The 23,528-nt window shown below is 38.7% G+C and overlaps 2 protein-coding genes across 20 annotated transcripts in view; one reads left to right on the top strand and one right to left on the bottom strand.

Annotated features, from left to right (window-relative positions):
* LOC112649168 (protein SET-like) overlaps window positions 1–7,524 on the bottom strand; it is a 17,876-nt gene extending 10,352 nt beyond the window's left edge. For 3 of the 17 annotated variants that reach the window (XM_025431264.3, XM_025431263.3, XM_025431268.3), the window contains exon 1: window positions 7,288–7,524. The gene's annotated coding sequence lies outside the window, so the exon portion shown is untranslated. Of the gene's footprint in view, window positions 1–3,944; window positions 4,038–5,847; window positions 5,940–6,724; window positions 6,822–7,287 lie in introns of those variants that run through there. The other 14 variants (XM_025431252.3, XM_035711622.2, XM_025431257.3 and 11 more) reach the window with 9 other exon arrangements.
* On the top strand, window positions 7,520–23,528 carry UPF3B (UPF3B regulator of nonsense mediated mRNA decay). Of its 3 annotated transcripts, XM_049107896.1 has the most exons (12): window positions 7,520–7,855; window positions 8,731–8,837; window positions 9,009–9,115; window positions 12,858–12,956; window positions 14,260–14,370; window positions 15,744–15,787; window positions 16,260–16,442; window positions 16,842–16,880; window positions 18,698–18,858; window positions 19,232–19,520; window positions 22,435–22,543; window positions 23,405–23,528. In XM_049107896.1, exons 1-12 carry the CDS (start codon window positions 7,700–7,702, stop codon window positions 23,410–23,412), a joined length of 1,413 nt encoding a protein of 470 aa, XP_048963853.1. In that variant the 5' UTR covers window positions 7,520–7,699; the 3' UTR covers window positions 23,413–23,528. The 3 variants fall into 3 exon arrangements, with proteins under 3 accessions (XP_048963853.1, XP_025287031.1, XP_025287033.1); XM_025431246.3 differs by lacking the exon at window positions 23,405–23,528 and having other exon boundaries at window positions 7,524–7,855; window positions 22,435–23,350; XM_025431248.3 differs by lacking the exons at window positions 16,842–16,880; window positions 23,405–23,528 and having other exon boundaries at window positions 7,536–7,855; window positions 22,435–23,350.

Raw genomic sequence — 23,528 nt, 5'->3', positions numbered from 1 at the left:
AGAGAGAGAGAGGCAGAGACACAGGCAGAGGGAGAAGCAGGCTCCATGCACCGGGAGCCTGATGTGGGATTCGATCCCGGGTCTCCAGGATCGCGCCCCGGGCCAAAGGCAGGCGCCAAACCACTGCGCCACCCAGGGATCCTGGACTAACTTTATTTAAAAAAAATTTTTTGAAGTAATTTCTGCACCCAACAAGGGGCTTAACCTGATGTGGGGCTTGATCCCAGGACCCCGAGACCATGGCCTGAGCTGAAGGCAGACAATTAACCAATGGAGCCACTCAGATGCCCCAGAAGGACTAACTTTATTTAAAAAAAAATTTTTGAAGTAATTTCTGCACCCAACAAGGGGCTTGAAGTCACAATCCTGAGATCAACAGTCACATGCTCTATCAACTGAGCTGGCCAGGTACCCCAGAAAGACTAATTTTACAGTATTCATCTTGGGGAGTGTCTGGGTGACCTCAGTTAAGCATCCAACTCTTGATTTCAGCTCAGGTCATGATCACAGGTTGTGAGATCAAGCCCTGCACTGGGTTCCATATGGGGTATGGAGCCTGCTTAAGATTTTCCCTCTCCCTCTCCCCCTCCTCTCTCTCCTTCTCTAAAAAAAAAAAAAAAATATTCATCTTCACATCATCAGGATAAATCTTTTCTATTTTGAATTCTCTGTTCTTAGCTGATGCCTCTAAATGATTTCACGTTTAAACTCACCATTAGGGATCCCTGGGTGGCGCAGCAGTTTGGCGCCTGCCTTTGGCCCAGGGCGCGATCCTGGAGACCCGGGATCGAATCCCACGTCAGGCTCCCGGTGCATGGAGCCTGCTTCTCCCTCTGCCTGTGTCTCTGCCTCTCTCTCTCTCTCTGTGACTATCATAAATAAATTTAAAAAAAAAAAAATAAACTCACCATTATTCATTACATACTCATATGAGTATCTAAACAATATTTAAAGGAACCAAAAGGCAAAGGGTCTCTAATGTCCATAAAGACAAAATGTGGGGGGCACCTAGGTGGTTCAGTCATTTAAGCATCTGACTCTTGATTTTGGCTCAGGTCATGTTCTCAGGGTTGTGAGAGTGAGCCTAGCTTCTCATTCAGCAAGGACTCTGCTTGGGATTTTCTCTCTCTACCCTTCCCCCTGCTCACACACATGCTTGCTTGCTCTCTCAAATAAACCTTCAAAAAAAAAAAAAGACAAAATGTGAACTATGAGGTATTTTAACACTGGAAGCTTTTTTGTTTTTGTTTTTGGGACACTGACCAATATTTGGTCACTTAACCAACTGCACCACCCAGGTGCCCTGAAAGTGAATTCTTTGTGTCATATCTTCTATTACCTCGTTTCATGTCATCAGCATACATGGTGAAGGGCTGGTTAACATCTTTTGTTATAATCCTTTAGTGATGGTAAGGTACTTCAAATAATTATACTTTTTAAGCCTCCTTTTTATGTTGGAGTCCAAAGTCTTCAAAAATACCTTTAACTTGGCTAATATATAAAATGAAATATTATCATTTCCTTTATAGATAACATTGAAATTGGCAGGTATTTGTGTAAAATAATTTTTTGTACTTTACAAATTATCCACCTCCTTTTCTAATTGTCTTCTTGGTATTTGGGTAATTTCAGAGCTGGTCAGGGTCAAGAATTAATTACAAACAACGAGTACAACAGTGATTAAATGAAAGCCATTTGGATCTTGAAACAATGTTGGTCTTACGGTTCCCATTATGCTGAGTGAAGCTGAACACCAAGCAGCCCCACATGATTCCCACAAGTTTTATTTGTGAAAGGAGTTAATATAAAAGGGACAAAACAACATTTAAAAAATGGCCTGCTCAATGAAGACCAGGGAAGAATTTCATAGATTTTCAGAAGAAAAACAGTTTTTCTGTGTGTATATAGATATTTTCCTTCTGCTTTTCAGGGCAAGGGGGGTAGGGGACAACCCTAACCATGATATTGCCCAGCTCAGGAAATAGGAAGAAGGATCTTAGACTATACAGTGAAACAGTGATGGTCAATGATGTAAGGAACTTTGGGAGAGTTCTATACCTCTCACTCTCTCTTAAAAAAAAAAAAAAAAAGATTTTTATTTATATATTTGACAGAGAGAGCTTAAGATTTAATTTTTTTGTAGTAATTTCTGCACCCAACGAGGGGTGCAGAGAGAGAGAGAGAGAGAGAGAGAAAGCGCACAAGCATGGGAAGCAGCAGGCTAAGGGAGAGGGAGAAGCAGGCTCCCTGCCGAACAGGGAGCCCGATGCAGGGGTCAATTCCCAGGACCCTGGGATCAGGACCTGAGCTGAAGGCAGACACTTAACCGATTGATTCACCCAGGTACCCCTCTTTTGGTCTTTTATTCTCCTCTTTAACTGGTGAAAAGGCCTTATACCACACTCTTCCCCCTGGGTTTTGTTTTTTCTTTTGCTTTGTGATAAATGATATATTAACATGGTACAATAACCAAAAGGCTAAGATACACAGTGAAAAAATAAATATATGAAAAGATGGGCAACATCATTAATCATCAGAGAAATGCCAAGTAAAACTACCATGGGCCTCCACTATAAGCTTATTCAGTGTTGGCAAGGCTGTGAAGCAACTGGGACTCACACATGGCTAGTAAGAATGTAAGATGTTACAAACACATTAGAAAGCTCTTTGGCAGTGTGCAAGCCAAGGGTAGGCTGCATCACTTTGGCATAGTGACTATTTAGAATTACTATTACCTCTGCCTCTCTCTCTCTCATGAATAAATACATAAAATCTTTAAAAAAATAGAATTACTATTACTTAAGAGAAAAAAATAAAGTTACTTAAAAAAGAGTCAGTGCAAGTAACATTCTGACTTCCCTTTGTCACATAAATCTGCCATGTGAAAGGCACCATCCCTGTACCAGGAGGCAAAGACACATCCTTATCACCAGAGATAGAGAATTCAGAGCCAAGAAGGTTGTATAAACAAGCCTTATTACTTTTACTAATGTACTGCCCTAGCCCAAATTCTGTTTAGAATTCCTTACTAATCGAAGCTCCCAAACATAAGTTTTCTTTGTTCTGTCAACTCCTCACAGGTTTGTTTGCCAAAAAAGTAAAAAAGCTGTCTGCCTTGGTCATTTCTTTGGGTCACAATTTTATTATTAGGCCTCTGTGCACATGTAATTAAACTCTGGCTTTTTTCTCCTATTAATCTGTCCTATGTTGGGGCACCTGAGTGGCTCAGTCAGTTAAGTGTCTGTCTTTGGCTCAGGTCATAGTCCCAGGGTCCTTTCCCAGGGTCCTTGGATCGAGCCCTGTGTCAGGTTCCCTGCTCAGTGGTGAGCCTGCTGCACCCCTACTTGTATTCTTTCTCTGTGTCAAATAAATAAATAAAATATTTTTAAAAATATGTCTTATGCCAATTTAATTATTGGGCTAGGTAGAGGAATGTTAATGTGTCAAGTAAAATTTTTCCTCTATTAGAGTGGAACAGGGGCACCTGGGTGGCTCAGTTGGGTTAAGCATCTGCCTTTGGCTTAGGTTATGATCCCAGAGTCCTGAGATTGAGCCCTGTGTTCTGCTCCCTGCTCAGTGAGGAGTCTGCTTCTCCTTTTGCCCCTCCCCAACTTGTGCATGCGCACGCTCTCTCTCTCTGTCTCTCTCAAAAAAAAAAAAAAAATCTTAAAAAAATAGTGGAACATATGCTTACTCTATGGTCCAGCAATTCCAATGCCAGGTATGTATCCAATATAAATGCATACATTTGATCACCAAATGATATGTCCTTGAATATTCAGAGCAGTACCCCAAATAGTGAAATGGATACACTGTGATAGATTCATAGGATGGAATATTATACAGCAATGAAAATGAACAATTTAAAGCTACACATGAGAATATAAATGAATCTCATAGTCATAAATGTTTAGAGAAAGAAGGTAGACATAAAGAATACACACCATGTAATTCAGTTTACATAAACTTCTAAATAGGCAAAATTAATGGGTGGTGCTAGCAGTCAGGATGGTGGTATTCTTGGTAGAGGAAATGACCTGGAAGGGAAACAAAGGGAGCTTCTAGATTGCCAGAAACATTATTTCTTGCTCTCAGTGCTGGTTACTTGAGTGTGTTCACTTTGTGAAAATTCATCAAGTTGTATATTTATTGTGTACTTGTATTATGCATTATACCTTAATTAAAAGGTTAATTAAAAAGAAACTTTACAGTGCGTGGTAGACAATATAATGCCCCCCCAAAAGTTATCTACATCTTAATCCCTAGAACCTGTGACTATGTTAAGTGTTCAAAAAAACACAAAAGGAATCACCCTGAGACAGACCTACAACAGCAAACCAAGACTTAATTCTAGTTCAACCTATCCCAGGAATGTGGCCTTTTAACAGTCCAGCTGAAATTTCCTGATCAGCACTAGTGAGATAATCTGTATGATAAACACCCTACCTTTCCTTCCTCTCAGAAAGAAGTCAGAAAAAAAAGAAAAGAAAAGAAAAGAAAAGAAAAGAAAAGAAAAGAAAAGAAAAGAAAAAAAGAAAGTCAGGGCTTCAAACAATCATTTCTTTCCTTTTGCTAATAACTTCCTTGCCCTGCCCTCCTATTTAAAATCCTTTCATTTTGTACAGCTCTTCTGAGCAACTTTCTAGTTGCTAGATGGGATGCTGCCAATTCACGAATCCCCTAACAAAGCCAATTAGATGTTCAAATTTATTCAACTGAATTTTGTTTAACATAAAATATGTGGCAAAGGGAATTAAGGTGGCTAATCACCTGACATTAACATAGGGAGAGTATTTTGGATTATTCAGAACAATATAATCACAGGGATCTTAAAAATGGAAGGAGGGGGCACCTGGGTGGGTCAGTCAGTTAAGTGTCCGACTCTTGGTTTCAGCTCAGGTCCTGATCTCAGGGTCCTAAGATTGAGCCCCACGTCTTGGGCTTTGTGCTGGGTGTGGATACTGTTTAAGATTCTCTCCCTCTGTCCCTCCTCTTCTCCCTCTCTGAAAATAAAGTGGAAGGGGTAAGTAGAAGAGTGAAAAGGAGGTAGATAAAGTAGGGTCAGAGAGAGATGCCATGTTGCTGGCTTTGAAGATGGAGGAAGGGGCCCTGAGAAGAGGAATATGAGCAGCCTTAACACTCTGAAAAGGTCAAAAACCAGATTCTCTCCTAGAGCCTCCAAGCAAGGAACTCAATCCTCAATTTTAGTCCAGTGAGATCCCTGTTGGACTGGAAGATAATAAATGTGTATTATTTTAACCTGCTAAATTTGTGGTAATTTGTTACAGCAGCAATAGGAAACTAATATAGTCGGTGTGGGGAAAGATCAAGTGTTCAGTTTGGGACGAGTTCAGGGAACCTGAACATGTTAGACATCTATGTGGAAATATCAAATAGGTAGCTGGATACGAGTCTGGAATTCTGAGGAGAGGTATGGGCTGGAGATACAAATTTCGAAGTTGGCAGTGAAGAGAGAAAAGCCAAAAGAATGGGTGAAATTAACAAAGGAGTGAGTGTAGATAGAAAAGAGGTCTAAGGATTGAGCCCTGGAACACTCAACTCTCACAGCTGACATACAGCTGGTGGTTTAAAGCTAGCGAGCACTCCGGGGTGCCTGGGTGGCTCAGCCAGTTAAGTGCCTGTCTGATGCTTGGTTTAGGCTCAGGTTGTGATCTCAGGGTTGTGAGATGGAGGCCCTTGTCTGGTTCCGTGCTTAAGCCTCTCTCTCCCTTGTCCTCTGCCCCCCTCCCTCCTCAAATATAAAAAATAAATCTTAAAAAAAAAAGCTAGCCAGCACTCCAAAACAGAGGCAGACACCAATATGTAAATGTAGAGGCAGATACTTACACTAGGCTTGTAAGAACAGGCAGATACTGGAGACAGGAGTAACAGATCTCAAATACAGAGAAATAGTCTTGGCAAGAGGAATCAGGCATATACTTGGCAAGAGAGGTTGAGAAAAATTTAAGAACAGAGTCTGGGTAATATATTCCACATGTCAGCAAAGATGGGTCTTTGGCTTTGAGCCAGCTTCCTGTCTTGGGCTTCTATTGCATCCTTACCTTGATTTCTGCCCCTTGTGGGTATCTTTCTAGCTTATCATTTGCCCTTCTCTCCTATTTCTCTTCCTTTTTCCTTAACTGCACATAATACAGAAATAATATATTCAACTGATTCTGACATTTGTTTTTCACATTTTAACACCTTCAAAATCAGGATGGGTCTTAAAATTGATGGTGTGTTATAGTTCAATTGGCAGCGTTTTTCTCTTCCTTGGTATGTAAAATAATGGTGGTCTTAGATTCAAGGATACCTTTGACTTCATGAAATACAAGCGCTTTATCATTTAGGAAAATAATTCAAATTTTGCATTGTTTTAAATTTGAGGGGCTGAACTTTACCGAAGTTTAATTTACTTAAAATAACATTCACCAATTTTAAGTGTACAATTCAACAAGTTTACACAAATGTGTGCAGTCATGCAACCACCACTAAAACCATGACAAAGAGCATTTTCATGCCTCCAAAATGCTTCCTGGAGTCTCTCTGCAGTCAATCCCTTCTCCTCACCCCTGTACCCGGGCAATCATTGATATGCCTTCTATTACTATAGTTTTACCGTCTCCAGAATTTCACAGAAGATTGTACAGAATGCACCCTGTTTCTGTCTGGATTTTTTCACTCGGCATAATTATTTTGAGATCATTCACGTTGATAGACATACCAGTTCATTTTTATCGCTGAGTATTATTTCATTCTATGAGTGTACCACATTTTGTCCATTCGTCAGATGAGACATCTGAATGGTTTCCAGTTTGAGGCTATTATAAAAAAATGAATAATTAGTCTTCTTCAAAGCGGGGGAGAAAGAGTAAATCCTTCTAATGCAAGTTGAGTAAAACTTTATTCTCTCTCCCCCGCCGTGAGGCGTGAGTACCACGACAAAATCCTTTCGCTCAAAAAAAGGATAAAAAAACTAATCTCATACATTTTGGTCATACTGCTCCTTTAAGTATCAGTGAATGGTATTAAGTATCTGTGAATCCTAACCAATGCAGGGAAAAAGAAATTCCAGTTTCCGAAAGTGCACTTTAAAGTCAATAATAGAAAATACAAGTCTAAAAGGAAAGAAAGAGAATACAAGTCGTTCTGAGGTAAACTTTGGGTAACATCGGGTTACCCGAGGAAAACGAAGCCTACAGAACTTACTTTTTTTTTTTTTGGCAGAACTTATCTTTTGAACTGAAAAACACTAAACTTTCAAGAGTAAAGATTCCATTTACTTACAAACAGGGACGCTGAGAGATCTACCGCTCCAGAACGCCCCAACAGAAGCGGCTAACTACTTTGTACGCCGGGACTTGTAGTTCGCGAAAGAGTCGTTCTCGCCAAGATGGCGGAGTGGTTACTGACGTAAGATGAGAGGCCCCGAGGGAGTCTGGGCCGCGAGGGGATTGGGCGGTGCGCAGATTCTGCAGGCGGGAAGTAAAGACCAGGTGCTAAAACCTTTCCATCAAAGGAAGCCTGACGCCCTGAAGCCTCGCGAGATCCTGGCGGGGCCCAATGGAACGCGGGGCCTGGCTTATCACTAGGGGCGTTTGTTGGGGGCGGAGCTCGACGGGAGTGGGCTGGGCGTCGTAGGTGCCCGGCGTAGCGGCGTTCAGGCCGGGCAGCCGCTGTGCGGAGCGAAGCCGTGGCCATGAAGGAGGAGAAGGAGCATAGGCCTAAAGAGAAGCGAGTAACCCTATTGACTCCCCCGGGGGCCTCAGGAAGCGCCGGTGGGGCTTCGGGGGACAGCACCAAAGGGGACGATAAACAGGATCGAAATAAAGAGAAGAAAGAGGCGCTGAGCAAGGTGCCTGGCCGGCTGTTGGCCCGGGAGAGGGCGGGACGGGTCCGCCACCCGCGAGGATGGTTGGGAATGGGGCTGCCCTCTTCCTCTCCCAGTCTGCCCTTCTGCTTCTTCACCTGAGTGAAAATCGCGTCCCCCTGTCTTCATCCATTCGCTCGAGATCGGGGGAGCCCCTCTCGGCCAATCTCCGGGGTGCGAGTGAGGGAAAAGGGGGGGGGGATTCCCAGACGTGAAGGTTTGTCAGAGTTGTGAGAGGACAGAGGGGGAGCGATAGTAAAGAGAATGAGGAATTAAAAGGTTAATCGGGAGGGAATTATTAAATAGTAAAGGGGCCATCAGGAGTGGGAGTAGTTTATGATAGAGTATTAATGGAGGCGACTTGAGCGAGAGTGGGGGGATTAATGGTTGGGGAGCCAAGTCAGTTTCATCCTGTTTGGGGAGCAATAAGGGAACTTTTAGTATTCTTTAGAGTTTTGAATTCTTTACGCTGAATGAGGAAGGATTTTGTTTTAAGATGTGTCGGATGTGTTAGGGAGAGAGTAAGTCAAATGTTCATGGCACCCAGAAAGACCAGGGTTAATCTACTAATTTCGTGCTAATACATCTATTGAAAGAATGGGTGCTAGAAAATTATGTGAAAACCTAGTAAACTGCGGGGCTTCCGCTTAACAGAACCTAAGATTTTCCTTGCTCCGTGCAGTTCTCCTAAGAGTTTATAAAAAACAGCATTATTATGATGTTTAATTAATTCTGAGCATTAGAAAAATTTTTTACTGGTGAGCCGTCTTGTAAAGACCGTCTATTTTCAGGGAAGGTGATTCTTTCAGGTATGACAAAATTGATTGTACTAATTTTATCTTCCTTATTCATTTCTTAAGGTGGTAATTCGGAGATTACCTCCCACTTTGACCAAGGAGCAGCTTCAGGAACATCTTCAGCCTATGCCGGAGCATGATTATTTTGAGTTTTTTTCTAATGATACTAGGTAAAATGAATAAATAAAAGAGGGCGGGGGTAAATGAAAAATTATCTTCCATTCTTTTTTTATCCTACTGTTTTCCATTTGATTTTTGAACCTGTCTCTTTAATATATGCATACTTGTAATTCAGCCAGACACCTGCAAGCACATTTACATAATTGCTTTCCTCTCTGCAGTCTGTATCCTCATATGTATGCCAGAGCATACATCAACTTTAAAAACCAAGAGGACATTATTTTGTTCAGGGATCGCTTTGATGGTTATGTATTCCTTGACAATAAAGGTGAGTCCTTGTAACTGAAGGGGAGTTTCTTTGTCATTTGTATGTTTAAGACAATGTGTGTATCACGGTGTTTTCTCAGTGCCTTCTTAGCTTTTCTAAAATTCTGGGTGATAAAATGTGCAACATTTGAAGAGTTTTACACATTTGCTGAGCTTATTGCAGTCTTATAAACAGATGAGTGACTTTTCACAGCTCTTGGGTATTTTTATTAACCTGTTATTTCTGTACTTTGATCAACTGAATGAAATTGCCACTGTTTTTCTCTTCCCGGCAAATTTTTTTGCCCTGGATTAGATGATGTGTTGTTTCGACTATTTACTAGTTTCAGCAGTAATACTGATAAATGACTCTATAAACTTATATGACACATTTTAAATATTTACTTGTCATTTTGCTTCAAGGACCAACATTGATTGATTTTAATTTAAATCCTTTAAGCCAGTAATTCTCAGTTGGAATACTGTTCAACATTCTAATTTGTATTTGTACTTAAAACATCGAACTTGATGATCTCCCACTTTGTATCCAGGAGTCTATAGGGAAGAAAAACTTCTGTCTTAGCTCTCTTTTTATTTATTATCTGCCACTTGCAACACGTAGCCAGAGAATGTCCAAGCTGCCATTTGCCACTTTTCTTTAGGCTTGTGATCACAGGTAAATGATATGTCTCTTTGTTGGGCTGTTTCTCAGTATTCAAAGTTGGTAAAAGTGAAATCTTTGTCAGGGAATATACCAGTAAAGTTGAAAGATCGCCACTGTGTTTGACCAGCTTTTATCAATCCCCACCCCTCTCATTCCCCAAAGCATTTACTTCTCCACTCCAGCTTTATTCCAGCAGATAGCAATGTGTTCCTGGAAATCTGAGTTGTGTTTAAACTTTTTCTGCTTTATTTTATCCCTTATACTTAAAGAAGTGATAAATCTTGTCAATTTATTGTTTATTTAATATCTCGTTCATCTGTTTATCTTTCACACTGTGTCCTTCCCTCCTATTCCTTAGACAAAAGCTTACAGATTTTTCCTTTTTTCCCCCATTTTTGTATAATTCAGTCATTATATTTTGTATAATTCAGTCATGTTATATTGCCGCGAAATTAATGTTTTTGAAAATAGTGATTTCAGATAGCAGTTGCAGGGGAAAAAAGTCCAAATTCCTTAGCCTGGTAGTCAGAGTCCTTCAGAGCCAGGCCTCACTTCTGGGTTCTTTTTTTCAGCCTCTTCCACAATTCCTTCTACTCCAGTCTTGTTTATCTATTCCTTCTCAAATAGACCAGTAAATAAGCTAATCTGATTCTGCATTCACTAGGATTTCCAAAATCGTGTTTCCTCCGTACGACTTTGTGATGTCTTCTGGTCATTTCTACTTATTCTATTCTGGCTTATGTCTATATGCCAATAATGGTATTTTATACTTTTCATGGCATTATTCTAGAGCAGGGATCTGGTGTATTTCCTTTTTCCAGCAGTCACCTGGTTTTTTGTATTGAGATATAACTCACATGACCTAAAATTCAGTGGTTTTTAGTATATTCACAAAGTTGTACAACCATCACCACTGTGTGATTCCAGAATGTTTTCACTACTCCGAAAAGAAGCCTAACCTTTAGTAGTCATCTTCCCTTCTCCCTCTTCTAGACATTTCATATAAACAGAATCATACAATATGTAGCCTTTGTGACTCCCTCTTTTACTTAGCATGTTTAAGATTTATTTGTGTTACTGCATATGTTACTACCTGATTCCTTTTTTTGTTTGTTTTTTAAATGTGGTAAAATACATATAAATAAAATTTACCCTCTTAATCATTTTAAGTGTATAGTTCAATAGTGTTGAGTACATTCACACTGTTGTGCAACCAATATCTAGAACTTGTTTATCTTGCAAGACTGAAACTCTATACCCATTAAACAATAAATCCCCATTTCTAAGATTGGCTTATTTATTTAGCATAATGTCCTCAAGGTTGACCCATGTTGTAGGGTGTGTCAGAAATTCCATTTTAAATCTGAGTAATATTCCATTGTGTATATATATATATAATCACACTGAGATACATACACACACTACATTTCAACCATTTATCTGTTGAGGGACATCTGAGTTGCTTCCACCTTTTGGCTATTGGGAATGATGCTCCTATGAATGTGGGTTTACAAATAACTGTTCAAGTCTCTGCTTTCACTTCTTTTTGAATATATACCCAAAGGTGGAATTGCTGGGTCATATGGTAATTCTATTTTTAATTTTTTGAGGAACACTATATTGTTTTCCATAGCAGCTGCACCATTTTACATTCCTACCAATAATGTACGAGGGTTCTAATTTCTCCACGCCTTGCCGACACTTGATACTCTGTTTTTTTCCTTTAATGGCTACCGTTCTAATGGGTGTGAGGTGATATCTCATTGTGATTTTGATTTGCATTTCCCTAGTGATTAAGTAAGGTAATATTTTAATCTTTTTGTATGCTTGTTGGCCATTTGTATATCATTGTAGAAATGTCTATTCAAGTCCTTTGAACATTTTTAAATTTTTTTTTGTTATTGAGCTGTAGGAGTTCTTTATATATTCTGTATATTGACCCCTTTTCAGATAAATGATTTATAAATATTTTCTCCCATTCTGTAGGTTGCATTTATACTCTGTTGATTTTGTCCTTAGGTGCACAGAATATCTTAATTTTGATGTAGTTCAATTTATCTATTTTTCACTTTTATTGCCTGTGCTTTTGGTGTCTCCTGGTGTATTTTTTTAATAACAGATTTATTGAGATATAATTCACATGTCATAAAATTCACCCTTTTTAAGATTCATTTATTTATTTATTTTTAAAGATTTTATTTATTTATTCATGAGAGACACAGAGAGAGAGGCAGAGACATAGGCAGAGAGAGGCAGGTTCCAGGCAGGAAGCCTGATGTGGGACTCGATCCAGGGACTCCAGGACCACGCCCTGGGCCCAAGGCAGGCACTAAACCGCTGAGCCACCCAGGGATCCCCCAAATTTACCCTTTTAAAGTGTACAGTTAGTTGGTTTTTAGTACATTCACAGAGTTGTGCAGTTATCACCACAATCTAGTCTTAGAATACATTTAGCACTCCAAAGAGAAACCCCATATTCATTAGCTGTCACTCCCCACTCTCCTCCACTATGCCCCAGCTCTAGGCAATCACTAATCTTTGTATCTTCATAGATTTGCCTAGTCTAGAGATTTCTGATGTATTTTTTATTTTTTAATTTTTTTGAAAGATTTATTTTTTATTTATTTGTGATAGACATAGAGAGAAAGAGAGAGAGGCAGAGACACAGGCAGAGGGAGAAGCAGGCTCCATTCCAGGAGCCCGATGCGGGACTCGATCCCGGGACCCCAGGATCGCACCCTGGGCCAAAGGCAGGCACAAAACCACTGAGCCACCCAGGGATCCCCTCTGATGTATTTTTTTAAATGAAAATTGATCTGTAGACTTTTTTACCCCCACAAATCAAAATATCCCACTTTAGAAGTTGAATTTAAACGAATATTTTACTTCCCTGTCATGTCTTTTCATTATGTTATCAGTATAAATTTGGGGCTCCTTTGGTAACACCTTGATTTTAGTTGTGCCCGTGGGATTTCTGCCTATTGAGAGACTATTCAGATGATTGCCATCAAAGGAGGCCTAGAGAGTGGTGGGTTGACTCTCTTGTATCCAATTTTTTACTTTTTTTTGTTATAGCAAGTGTGGTATTTTTTCTAAACAGGTCAGGAATATCCTGCTATAGTAGAATTTGCACCTTTTCAAAAAGCTGCAAAAAAGAAGACTAAGAAAAGAGATACCAAAGTTGGGACTATCGATGATGGTACAGTATAGCTCTAGTTATATAATGCTATTGCCATGGGTTTTTTAAAAAAATACTATCTTTGTGGGAATTAATTAGATGCCACTCTTTTAAATAGGAAAACATACAGAAAACGTTCATGAGAAATGTAACTCACTGATGAAAGCCTTGTTTGATTGTTAGAATGGAAGTGGGTTTCCTGTAGAATTCCCGTTCTCTCCAGGTAGTGCCATTTCATTCCTCCACCATCAAGCAATATATTGTTGACCATTGAGCAGTAAATTACCTTGGGTTTTCTGGTTAGAAGACAATGGGGAAAAATGAAATGTATCAAAGTACAACTCTCTGAGGTCTCATACTATTTTCTGATTATTTTTTTGGTTTCCATTTTTATAAAGAGGGGAGGTTTATCATTGAGAGCTGGGATGGAAAAATTTCTATACTCAAGTAAAACTTAATATAAAATAGCTGAAGTGGCCAGTAAAAATTTTTTAGGTTTTGAATATGCAGTTAACTGCACACATAGTAATTACATTGAACTGGAATACCAGAACTAAAAAACTGGACTAATTGCCATGTAGAGGAAACTGGATCCAGATTTTGAGCTCTGTGTGATGTTATGCTGGATCAAAGCTTAGCTGTAATGTTTTATATCTGATTGATATTTTAGAATCCTCTAGTTTGATTTCCATTATTTATCACAGTGGGTATTTTATAAAGAAAACATGGAAAATATTGAACACATGGGTACTTACTGATTATATCATAGATTCAGATCTGGAAGACTAGATCAATGATTTGCTCCACGGTACACAGAAACTCCAAATACAAGCAGTGGAATGACTCAGATGTGTTGCCCTTTCTGATGTCAAATGCATCTAAAAAAGAACTCCAGGAATTACTATCAGCTCCAGTGCAACATCTAGGACCTCAATTTACCTTTCTGGAAAACCTGATTTTCCTATGTTGGGTTTATTTAAAGTGAGGTTTACCCATACAGGAATTGCTTACATGCTATCAGTAATACTGTGAAGGTCCTATAACTACAACTTTCAGTTTTCATGTAAGTGTGACTCTGGGTTAGTTGGAACAGTGACTTTTAAAAGCAAGTTACTTAACATTCCTGTGGTGTCTGATTATCCCTGACTCCATGTTATATCAGACTCCCTTAGTGGGTATAGGGAGTAGGAGTCCTGAGAGTAAGGGACTAATAAAGCCCTAAATAGTCTAGTGGGTATGTTTAGGTTTATTTTTAATCTTCCATGATGTAGAAAGTTTTTTTTTAAGTCTGCTATATTTTCTGTTTACTTAAACAATGATTTAGATCCAGAATATAGAAAATTTTTGGAAAGTTATGCTGCAGATAATGAGAAAATGACATCTACTCCAGAGACACTGCTAGAGGAAATAGAAGCAAAAAATAGAGAATTAATAGGTAAGTGGGCAACAGGAATTAAGGACAATGGCTTTTTCCTCAGAAGACCTATCTGAATCTCACTTCTGTCACTTGTTAGCTGTGTGACCATGGGGAAGGCACTAACTTCCCTGAGACTCTGTTTCTTCTACTGTAAAATGCAGGTGATAATACCTGCTTCACAGGGTTATATTAAATCCATTGATAAGATTGGAAAAATTCTCTGTGACCCATTTTAATGCCACATATATATAAGTAGAAAAAATCTGAAGACTCATGGGACCTTTAGATGTTGGTAAGCTTTTGAAGATCAACTGGTATTTTCTAGAAACAAGCAGCTCACATTCCTGAAAAAAAATTTGAACTGAAAATATCAAAAGATAAATTTAGTTACTACAAAATTGAAAACTTCTTGAGAAAGTCTAATTTGGATATTGGTTCTAGTAGTAAATTGTCACTCTTCTAGTAATAAATGGTCACTCCTCTATCAACTCTAAACAAGCATAGCCCCTGACCCAGGATTTCCACTCCTAGGAATTTATCTAAAGGAAGTATGCTTTCAAAAAGCTAACTACAAGGCGGGGCGCCTGGGTGGCTCAGTCGGTTCATGGTTCATCATCCGACTCCTGATTTCTGCTCAGGTCATGATCCTCAGGATCAGGGGTCATGAGATTGAACCCCGTGTTGGGCTTCACACTGAGCATGGAACCTGTTTAAGATTCTCTCTCCTTCCTCTGCCCCTTCCTGCTCTCACTCTCTCAAAAAAACAAACAAACAAACAAACCTCAAAACATTTAAAAAACCCTGCATTGTTCAGAATATTAAAAATTGAATTACTCTTCTAAAATGGTTTTGTTTTTAAAGATTTTATCTATTCATTTATTTGAGGGACCCCGAGATCTTGACCTGAGCTGAAGACAGATATTTAAACAACTGAGCCACTCAGGCACCCCTAAAACAGTTTTTATTAATGAATGCAGAGTATAAGCCCATCTCTGATAATTTCCTTAGAATAAATTCCCAGAAGTGAAATGGTGGGGTCAAAAGATTAGATATTTTTAGCTCCTTCCTCCAATTTCTTCCCAGTTGAACAAATTTATATTTCCAACTGTAAAACAAGAGAATGTCCTTTGCACTCAATTCTCACTGACACTGGGAATTCTATTATTCTTTTAAGAAATTGTTTTAATTAGAATTACTTCACTTTTTAAAAAGTATTTTAAACCTTCAGAATTGAAGTAGAATACTGTGAAACTTCTTTCTGATAACGTACTTGTGAACTGTTTTAAGGGGTATAGTTTCTCCACCTTGGGTGGTTGGCAGGGAATGTCAGAAAATGGAATCCTTTCTAGGGGTTGATAAGTATTATTAATAATCTGTTTACATTTATGTAGCTAAAAAGACAACCCCACTTTTGAGCTTCCTGAAAAACAAGCAGGTAAACCTTTTGTTTTTATAGTTCTCTCAATACTTTTATTTCATTGGTTCATAATCTGTAAACATATGAGCATTGGGATCCTAGAGGAGGAATAACTGCTTTTTCTACCATTATTCTTTAAAGATTTGGCTCATTGGCCTCACTCTCTGGCCTTCTCCTTCAGTCTGGTTGTTGGACCAAGGATTCACTTGGTGAATTCAGAGAGTCTTTAGCTTGTTCCAGAGAGACTCCTTTGATTTTCTGAAAGCCTCTGGAAATATAGCAAGGCAACAGTGGGAGACTCTGAGACTAGCAGGCCCTTTAAGCTCATATTCTCATTGGGGTGGGAAGGGGGTTAAAGAGGTAGAATGCCATTTTGTAGAAAGTAGGAAGGAAAGACGATCCAATTTAGTGGGTGCCCACCATTCCTTCGGGATTAAGTTTTTGGTGATGATTATCTTGTTTGAAGGCTTATGTTGATTTTTCTTTCCAGAGAATGAGAGAAGAAAAAAGAGAAGAAAGAAGGAGGCGAGAAATAGAAAGGAAAAGACAAAGAGAAGAAGAGAGGAGGAAATGGAAAGAAGAAGAAAAACGAAAAAGGAAAGATATAGAAAAGCTAAAGAAGATAGACAGAGTTCCAGAAAGGGACAAATTAAAGGATGAACCAAAGATTAAGGTATGAAAATAACTTAAACTGACCGCATGTTGCTAAAAATTGCACGTATCTACTTCCTTAAGTACGCATGCATCTTGTGTTGGTGTCAATATAGTCTTGATTTTGTTGTGTTTTTTTTTGGGGGGGGGAGGTGAACCAATAGGAATCTTTCCTATAATGCTAATAATAGTATTTTTAAAAATTTGAGATAATTTAAACAGATTAAGTAATTTACATGATATTAATTCAGTGAAGATCTCCGTTATCATTGAGAATGTTCCATGTTTGGATTATTATTCTCTCAGTTCTTCATAAGTAAGGGCTTAGGGCTGGCTGGCATGAATTATGGGTTTTATTCAGCTTTTCCTTCATATTTGATACATGAAGTTGCCTCATCTGTTTGTTTTCCACTGTCTTCAGGTACACAGGTTTCTGTTACAAGCTGTGAATCAGAAAAATGTAAGGACCAAGTACATGATACAGAGCACCTAGTATCATGTCACACACACAGGTCTTAGTTAATAAGTCCTTTCGGTGGTGGTGGTAGTGATACCTATAGAAAACTCTTTCAGACTGACTGAGTCTTCTTAAAATCTGAGCCATTTTAAATTCCTATTTGAGAAGGAGGCCCAGATGACTTCCTGATGCTCTGCGGGGTACCCAGAAGCTTCAATATACAGCTAGAGGACAACCATGCCTAAACAGCTCTTTCTCTTCATGTGCCTCTCCTAACTGGCTGCCTTGTGGAAGTTTTAGGGATAAATATTCTGTATTACATGCTTCCCCTCACATGATTCTCCATGTTACCTTCTTTCATCTACCTGGGAATCTGTGGGTGGCAGATTCTGATTAACACATTACACGTAGGAAGAAGAAAACTTGTAGAAAAATCCCAGCCTTACTGATTCCCTTTTGAGGGCATGGCTTAAGCAGCTCTTGCTCCAACAAACTTCTTAGGGAAGTACTAGTACCTAATACTTCAGAGAAAGTCAGAAAAAATCTCTCAGAGATGGTGGCAGGGTCTCCTCCTTTTACCACATCAAAATTAAGCTGTTTGTGTGGTTAAGGGTTTGTTCCCTCAAGGCTCACCCGGGCTCATTATTGGCGATAAGGTGCTTGGCAGTGGTGTGGAAAGGTTCCCATCTTAAGTCCTTCTAGTGATCTCTCTCTGCCATGCCACAAGTGACCTGACTTGCTTTTCCTATCTGCAAGACAGAAGGTAGAGCCAGCCATACTAGAAACATTCATTAATGTTCTTAATAGAGTAATGAACATCCTGGCTTCTAACAAAGATGTTCATTAGAAAAATAAGAACACTTCCAATGAAACCTGTACATGGAATCCTCACTTTACATTGGTGCCTCCTTAGTAGTTTGGACTTGCCATTTGCAGTGGCTATGTGCTGAAATACTTCATGCTTAAGTCTTGTGGTGCTTTGCCTTTTGCTTGGTGACTTGTGTGATGCCTTCACCCTGAGATGAACCATTTGTATGATGCCTTCACTCTGAGACTTGAAATTCTTCTACTTTGCCTAAGAATCTCTCTGAATATCCAATACATGAGGGTATTCTAGAGAGGTTTGTGGCAGTGGTGTAAGAAACTATTTTGTTAGCAATTTGGACTTGATAAAGCACATTTTAGAATTGCATTCTGTCATATATATATATGTCTCACATGTATGTACATATGTATGTATATATATGTGACATTGAGCAGTGTTCAGCTCAGTAGAGATGGAACTTCACTGTTCCATGAGGTATTTGGATTTTTAAATCATGAAAATTAAGATTATACCATCATATGTATATTATTCTCAGGCTCAAGGCAAAATCATTCTTGCAATGGATCTCTCCTTTGGTGACAAAGGTATTTGTCATTTCAAGTACTACAAGTCCAGTAGTAATTTGCCTAGCATTTTAAATTTGTGGTATAGTTTCTCATCAAGTCATATCGATATGCTTGTTTGCTACTGAAGGCATACTTGGAAGTGTGCCCTGGTTCACTGAAAGGTTGACCCATCTAAAGCCAAAGGAGTCTTGATCCTATTGCCACAAGTGATTAAACCACTTTGAGTGGATAACACTTTCACATTAATAGCATCCTTTTAGTCAATCACTGCTCTTGTGCACTAGTTATTCACCTGTAAGTTTAAGAGTACCTGCAGAAAGAGGCCTTCTATAGCCTAAATTGAAAACACTTAGTATATGGTTTTCGTGGTAGAATCAGACGAGAATGTCCCACCTTTCAAAATAAGAATAAATTTGTTCTCTTTAAAGCTACTCAAGAAACCAGAAAAAGGAGATGAAAAAGAATTAGACAAAAGAGAAAAAGCCAAGAAACTGGACAAAGAGAATCTGAATGATGAAAGAGCCAGTGGGCAGAGTTGTACACTGCCCAAGCGCTCTGATGGCGAACCTAAAGATGAAAAGCCCAGGAGGTCAGTAGTCGGGGGCTCTTTGGTATACTTGTTTTCAACGTGTTTCTACAAGCTAGCTTTACTGCCATGTCCTGGACTTGTACCTGAATTCTGAGGGGTTGGAGGATGAGTAAAAGTTTAAAATATTCTAGCATCTCAGTCTGGGTGAATGACTTCTGGTGCGCACTTTTTTTTTTTTTTTTTAAAACACTGTTCTCAAAACGCTAGGATTTTTTTTTTTTTAAATACTGTTTCTCAAACGCTAGAATTTTTTTTTTTTACTCTGTTCCCAAAGTGCCACCTCCCTGTAGTGGTCAGGCCCTAATCAGAGCACTCCCACATGTGTGACTAGCCATTCTTTGAGGGTGCTAGCTCAGATCTGTTTCCCATGCAGGCCCGAAGAGGAGAGTGGCAGAGACTACAGGGAACGGGACTATGAGCGAGACCAAGAGCGCATCCTTCGGGAGAGGGAGAGGCTGAAGCGGCAGGAAGAAGAGCGACGAAGGCAGAAGGAGCGCTATGAGAAGGAGAAGGCTTTTAAAAGAAAGGAAGAAGAAATGAAAAAAGAGAAAGAAGTGGTTCGGGATAAAGGAAAGAAGACTGAAAGTACAGAATCAGTAGGCAGCTCAGAAAAAACTGAAAAGAAAGAGGAAGTGGTTAAAAGAGATCGCATAAGAAACAAGGTGCTGCTTTTCGTTATATCTGTTTATTTTCACGAGGATTTTTTTTCTTTTCTTGCAAGTGTAAAGGAAAGGGTTAGTTCACTGTTTATGACAGACTTTTTAAAAGGGAAGTTGAACTATCTGCAACTCTTTTTTTCAGTCTTGGTTGGGGCCTTTTATTGACTTATTGTAGAAATTTCAAACATACACAAAAGTAGAGCAGAAAAGAATAATGACACACTCATCACCCAGCTTTAACAATTACCAGCTCACAACCAACCTCTCTACCCCATCCCTGACTCTACTGGATTCTTTTCTTTTTAAAAAAGATTTATGTATTTATTTGAGAGCACAAATTGGAGGGGCGAAGAACAAGGCAGAGAGAATTTCAAGCAGACTCCACACTGAGTGCAGAGTCTGACGTGGGGCTTGATCTCATGACCCAGAGATCATGACCTGACCTGAAATCAAGAGTCTGAACACTTGGCCAGCTGTGCCACTCAGGCACCCCTGGATTATTTTCAGGCCAATCCTAAACATATCTTTAAATATGTCAATACCAGAAACAGATTATTTTTCTTAATAACATTTCATACCAAAAAAATAGCATTTTCCTACCAAAAAAATCCTCTAATAATAATTCCTTAATGTCCTACTTACTGTGTTTTTCCCAATTGTCTCACTAACTTCTTTATAGGCTCTAAACAAGATCCACAAATTGTATTGTATCCTTAAGTCTCTCTTAATCTAAACAATCTCCCCTCTTGTTTTCCTGCCATTTATTTGCTACAGAAACCAGTTTGTTATGAGGAGGTATTGGCTCTAAATTGGATGGACTAATTATATCCCTGTGGTATCATTTAACATGTTTCTCTATCTTACGTGTTTCCTTGAAAAGTAGGAGTTATATCTAGGAAAGGGGTCAGCAGATTTTTTTTTTCTGTAAAGGGCCAGATGGTAAATATTTTAGGCCTTGTGGGCCATATGGTCTCTACTAGAACCACTAAGCTCTGTAGGAAGGCAGGCATAGATAATATGTAAAAGAACGAGTATGGCTGTGTGCCAATCAGACTTTATTCATAAAAATAGGTTGCTCCTCACCTACAGGCCTGAATATATTTATGCTCAATTTTTGGCAAAAATACTTCATAGATTGGGACACCTGGGTGGCTCATTGGTAGAGTGTCAGACTCTCGATTTCAGCTCAGGTCATGATCTCAAGGTCATAGCATTGAGCCCCACATCAGGCTCCAAGCTTCGTGGAGTCTGCTTCTCTCTTTCCCTTTCCCTCTCCCCTCCTCATGCACTGTCTCTCTCAAATAAAGAAGTCTTTTTTTAAAAAAGAATATTTCATAGATGGAGGTGTGTATGCTTGACTGGCTCAGCCAGGGTTGTGATCTCAGGATTGTGAGTTCGAGCCCCATGTTTGGTATAGAAATTACTTAAAAATAAAATCTTAAAAAAAAGAATACTTTATAGATTGTGTTGTGTACTTCCTATTGCATCATATCAGGAAGATATGACATATGGCTGTCTTTCTAGTGTAATGTTCTGATCAATAGCAATTGTATTGTGGTTATGGAACAGGATGTCCTTGTTCTTCAGATATCCAAGCTGAAATATTTAGGGATAAGGGTCATGATGTCTGCAACTTATTCACAGATGGTTCTGCAAAAAAAACATGTATATATGTGTACATGTTAGAAGAAGCATGTGACAAAATGTTCATAATTGTGAATCTTAAGAGAAGGGTATTAAGTATTCATTGTATAAGTTTTACGACCTTTCTATAGATTTAAAATTTCTTAAGGTGATAAAGTTGAAAAAAACACCTGATCAGTAGGTTCGGGTATTATAAGCCTGATCCATCTATTATAAAAAATTCTTAGCCCAAAATTCAGTTTATACAGGAAGGGCAAGAGAAATACTTGATCCTCTCCCTTTATGTACCAGCATTCAGAGTAATGAGTTGGTGTCCCAGCAACATCTAGGTAATCAGTGAGTTTGGTTTTGTCTATAATAATTTGTGGATTTAGAAATATTTGGTGTTCCAATTTATCATCAGTTATTGTCCTTGTTGGTGTTTACATTGTCCCATCTTTGCACAGTGGGAGCCCTATCATCCATTTCTTTAAATGCTATGCAGAAATCCTACCTGTTTCAACATTTCATCTTATAAAAATAGTGAAATATTTTGCCGGAATTATTCAGTTGTGAATAATGCTTTAAGGCTAACTTCCATACACCAGGGAGAAGGGTAAGGAAGGCTCAACACAATTTTTTGTTGTTCTAAAAAGGGCTATACATCTAAGTTTTCCAGGATCATAATGTCATAAACCACATACGTTATTTGAACTCAGAGGTATGTGATGACTTTATTGAGACTTATTTAGGAATTTGAGATCTAAAATGCCACCTAAAGAGTCTCAAGGTAGGGTGTTGTTATATGTGAATTAAGAAATAATCATGTTTGTGGCAAGTTGCATGGAGTCTGAGCTCATAATTTCAGGGAGGTCTCCACGTAAGACTTTGCATTCTTTATTACTGTTTTACTCCTAAAATTTTTCTTATGTGGTAGTGAATATTAAAGTCCATTTACTTATGGGGAAGAGAGACAGGTAATGGCTGAGGTTTCTAAGTAAAGGAAATTCAAGCTAATTTAGTTCATCTTGAGATGGTTAAGAAAATTAGATTTATTGCAGACGTACCCTAGGCATATAAAATAATACTTACAAAATGGTTGCTTTTATGTGGAGATGGGGGAAAGGACATAAGCAGAGGCAAATTAACCATCAACACTGTCAAGTACTGTGCCCTCACATTTTTGATCTTGTAGTTGTTCTTGGTATATATCAATATATAACTTATGACTCTGAAAATCCCCTGTAAATGTTTAGAAGCCATGTTGTAACATTAACATTTAATTTTATTTCAGGATCGCCCAGCAATGCAGCTTTACCAACCAGGAGCTCGAAGCCGAAATCGACTCTGTCCACCTGATGACAGCACCAAGTCTGGAGATTCAGCAATAGAAAAAAAGCAGGAAAGTGGTATTAGCCATAGAAAAGAAGGAGGAGAGGAGTGATAAGTCCAAAAGGCCTTAGATGTCCTGACTGTCTAGGCAGCCAAAGAGCATGTATTAAGCAATCCAGAAGTGCCTTCAGGGCAAAGGAGTAGAGAGAGAGAAAGGATCGCTGTGCTGGTGGGGTACACTGCAGAGGAGTATGTTTTTTGTTTTCTGTTTTTTGTTTTTTTGCATCAAAGCAGGAACCTGATCGCAGGTTTGGGTTGGAAGTTCAATTTCATTTTTTTATGCAGTTCCTACAAATTAATTTTAAAGTGTCAGGCAAAGATGAGGGAGAGGACATGCATTGCAATTTGCAGGCGGGAAAGGTCAGGTGAGGACTTAATTAGGTATGACACGAGGAGGGGGAAAAAAGACAGCTGGTTCTAAAAGCAAGGTTTTGTTAAATCCTGGATTGAATTTTAATTTGAGTGGAACAGAGTCACTGTGAAGTCTTGTTCAGATCTAGTTACATTCATTGTTGGTGATAACTGTTGACTTTGTGTAGTGTAGATGCAAAAGCATGTAATTGTAGTACAAGGACAGTGAAGGATATAACATATTCGCCTGTGCAAAAATTTAAATAGTCATGTCGTGTCTATATCCTACGTCCTGAAGTTTTAGGATTAGTTTTAGTTTTTTGTTTGCTTACATGAGCTTAGCATAAAGAATATTTTTAAACATCTCCTTTGGCCTTTAGCAGTTTTTATATTAATAAGTAAAATTTTTTTTTTTTTTTTTTTTTTTTTTTTTTTTTTTTTTTTTTTTTTTTTTTTTTTTTTAATAAGTAAAATTTAACCCGTTTGGTTCTTGACAATCCAGTCTTTGTTTTAATCTTAGGTCTCGTGATCTGAGTGCATACCCTCTCCAGGAAGGAAACTGTACCAATATTTGTTCCTGTCAAATAGCGACTTTTAGTCCTGGCTTGTTTTGCATTGATGTCAATAAATATCAACATCACTCAA

The sequence above is a fragment of the Canis lupus genome, chromosome X (assembly GCF_003254725.2).
Source record: "Canis lupus dingo isolate Sandy chromosome X, ASM325472v2, whole genome shotgun sequence".
Classification (NCBI taxonomy): domain Eukaryota; kingdom Metazoa; phylum Chordata; class Mammalia; order Carnivora; family Canidae; genus Canis; species Canis lupus.
This window is presented reverse-complemented; position numbering and strand designations above follow the sequence as displayed.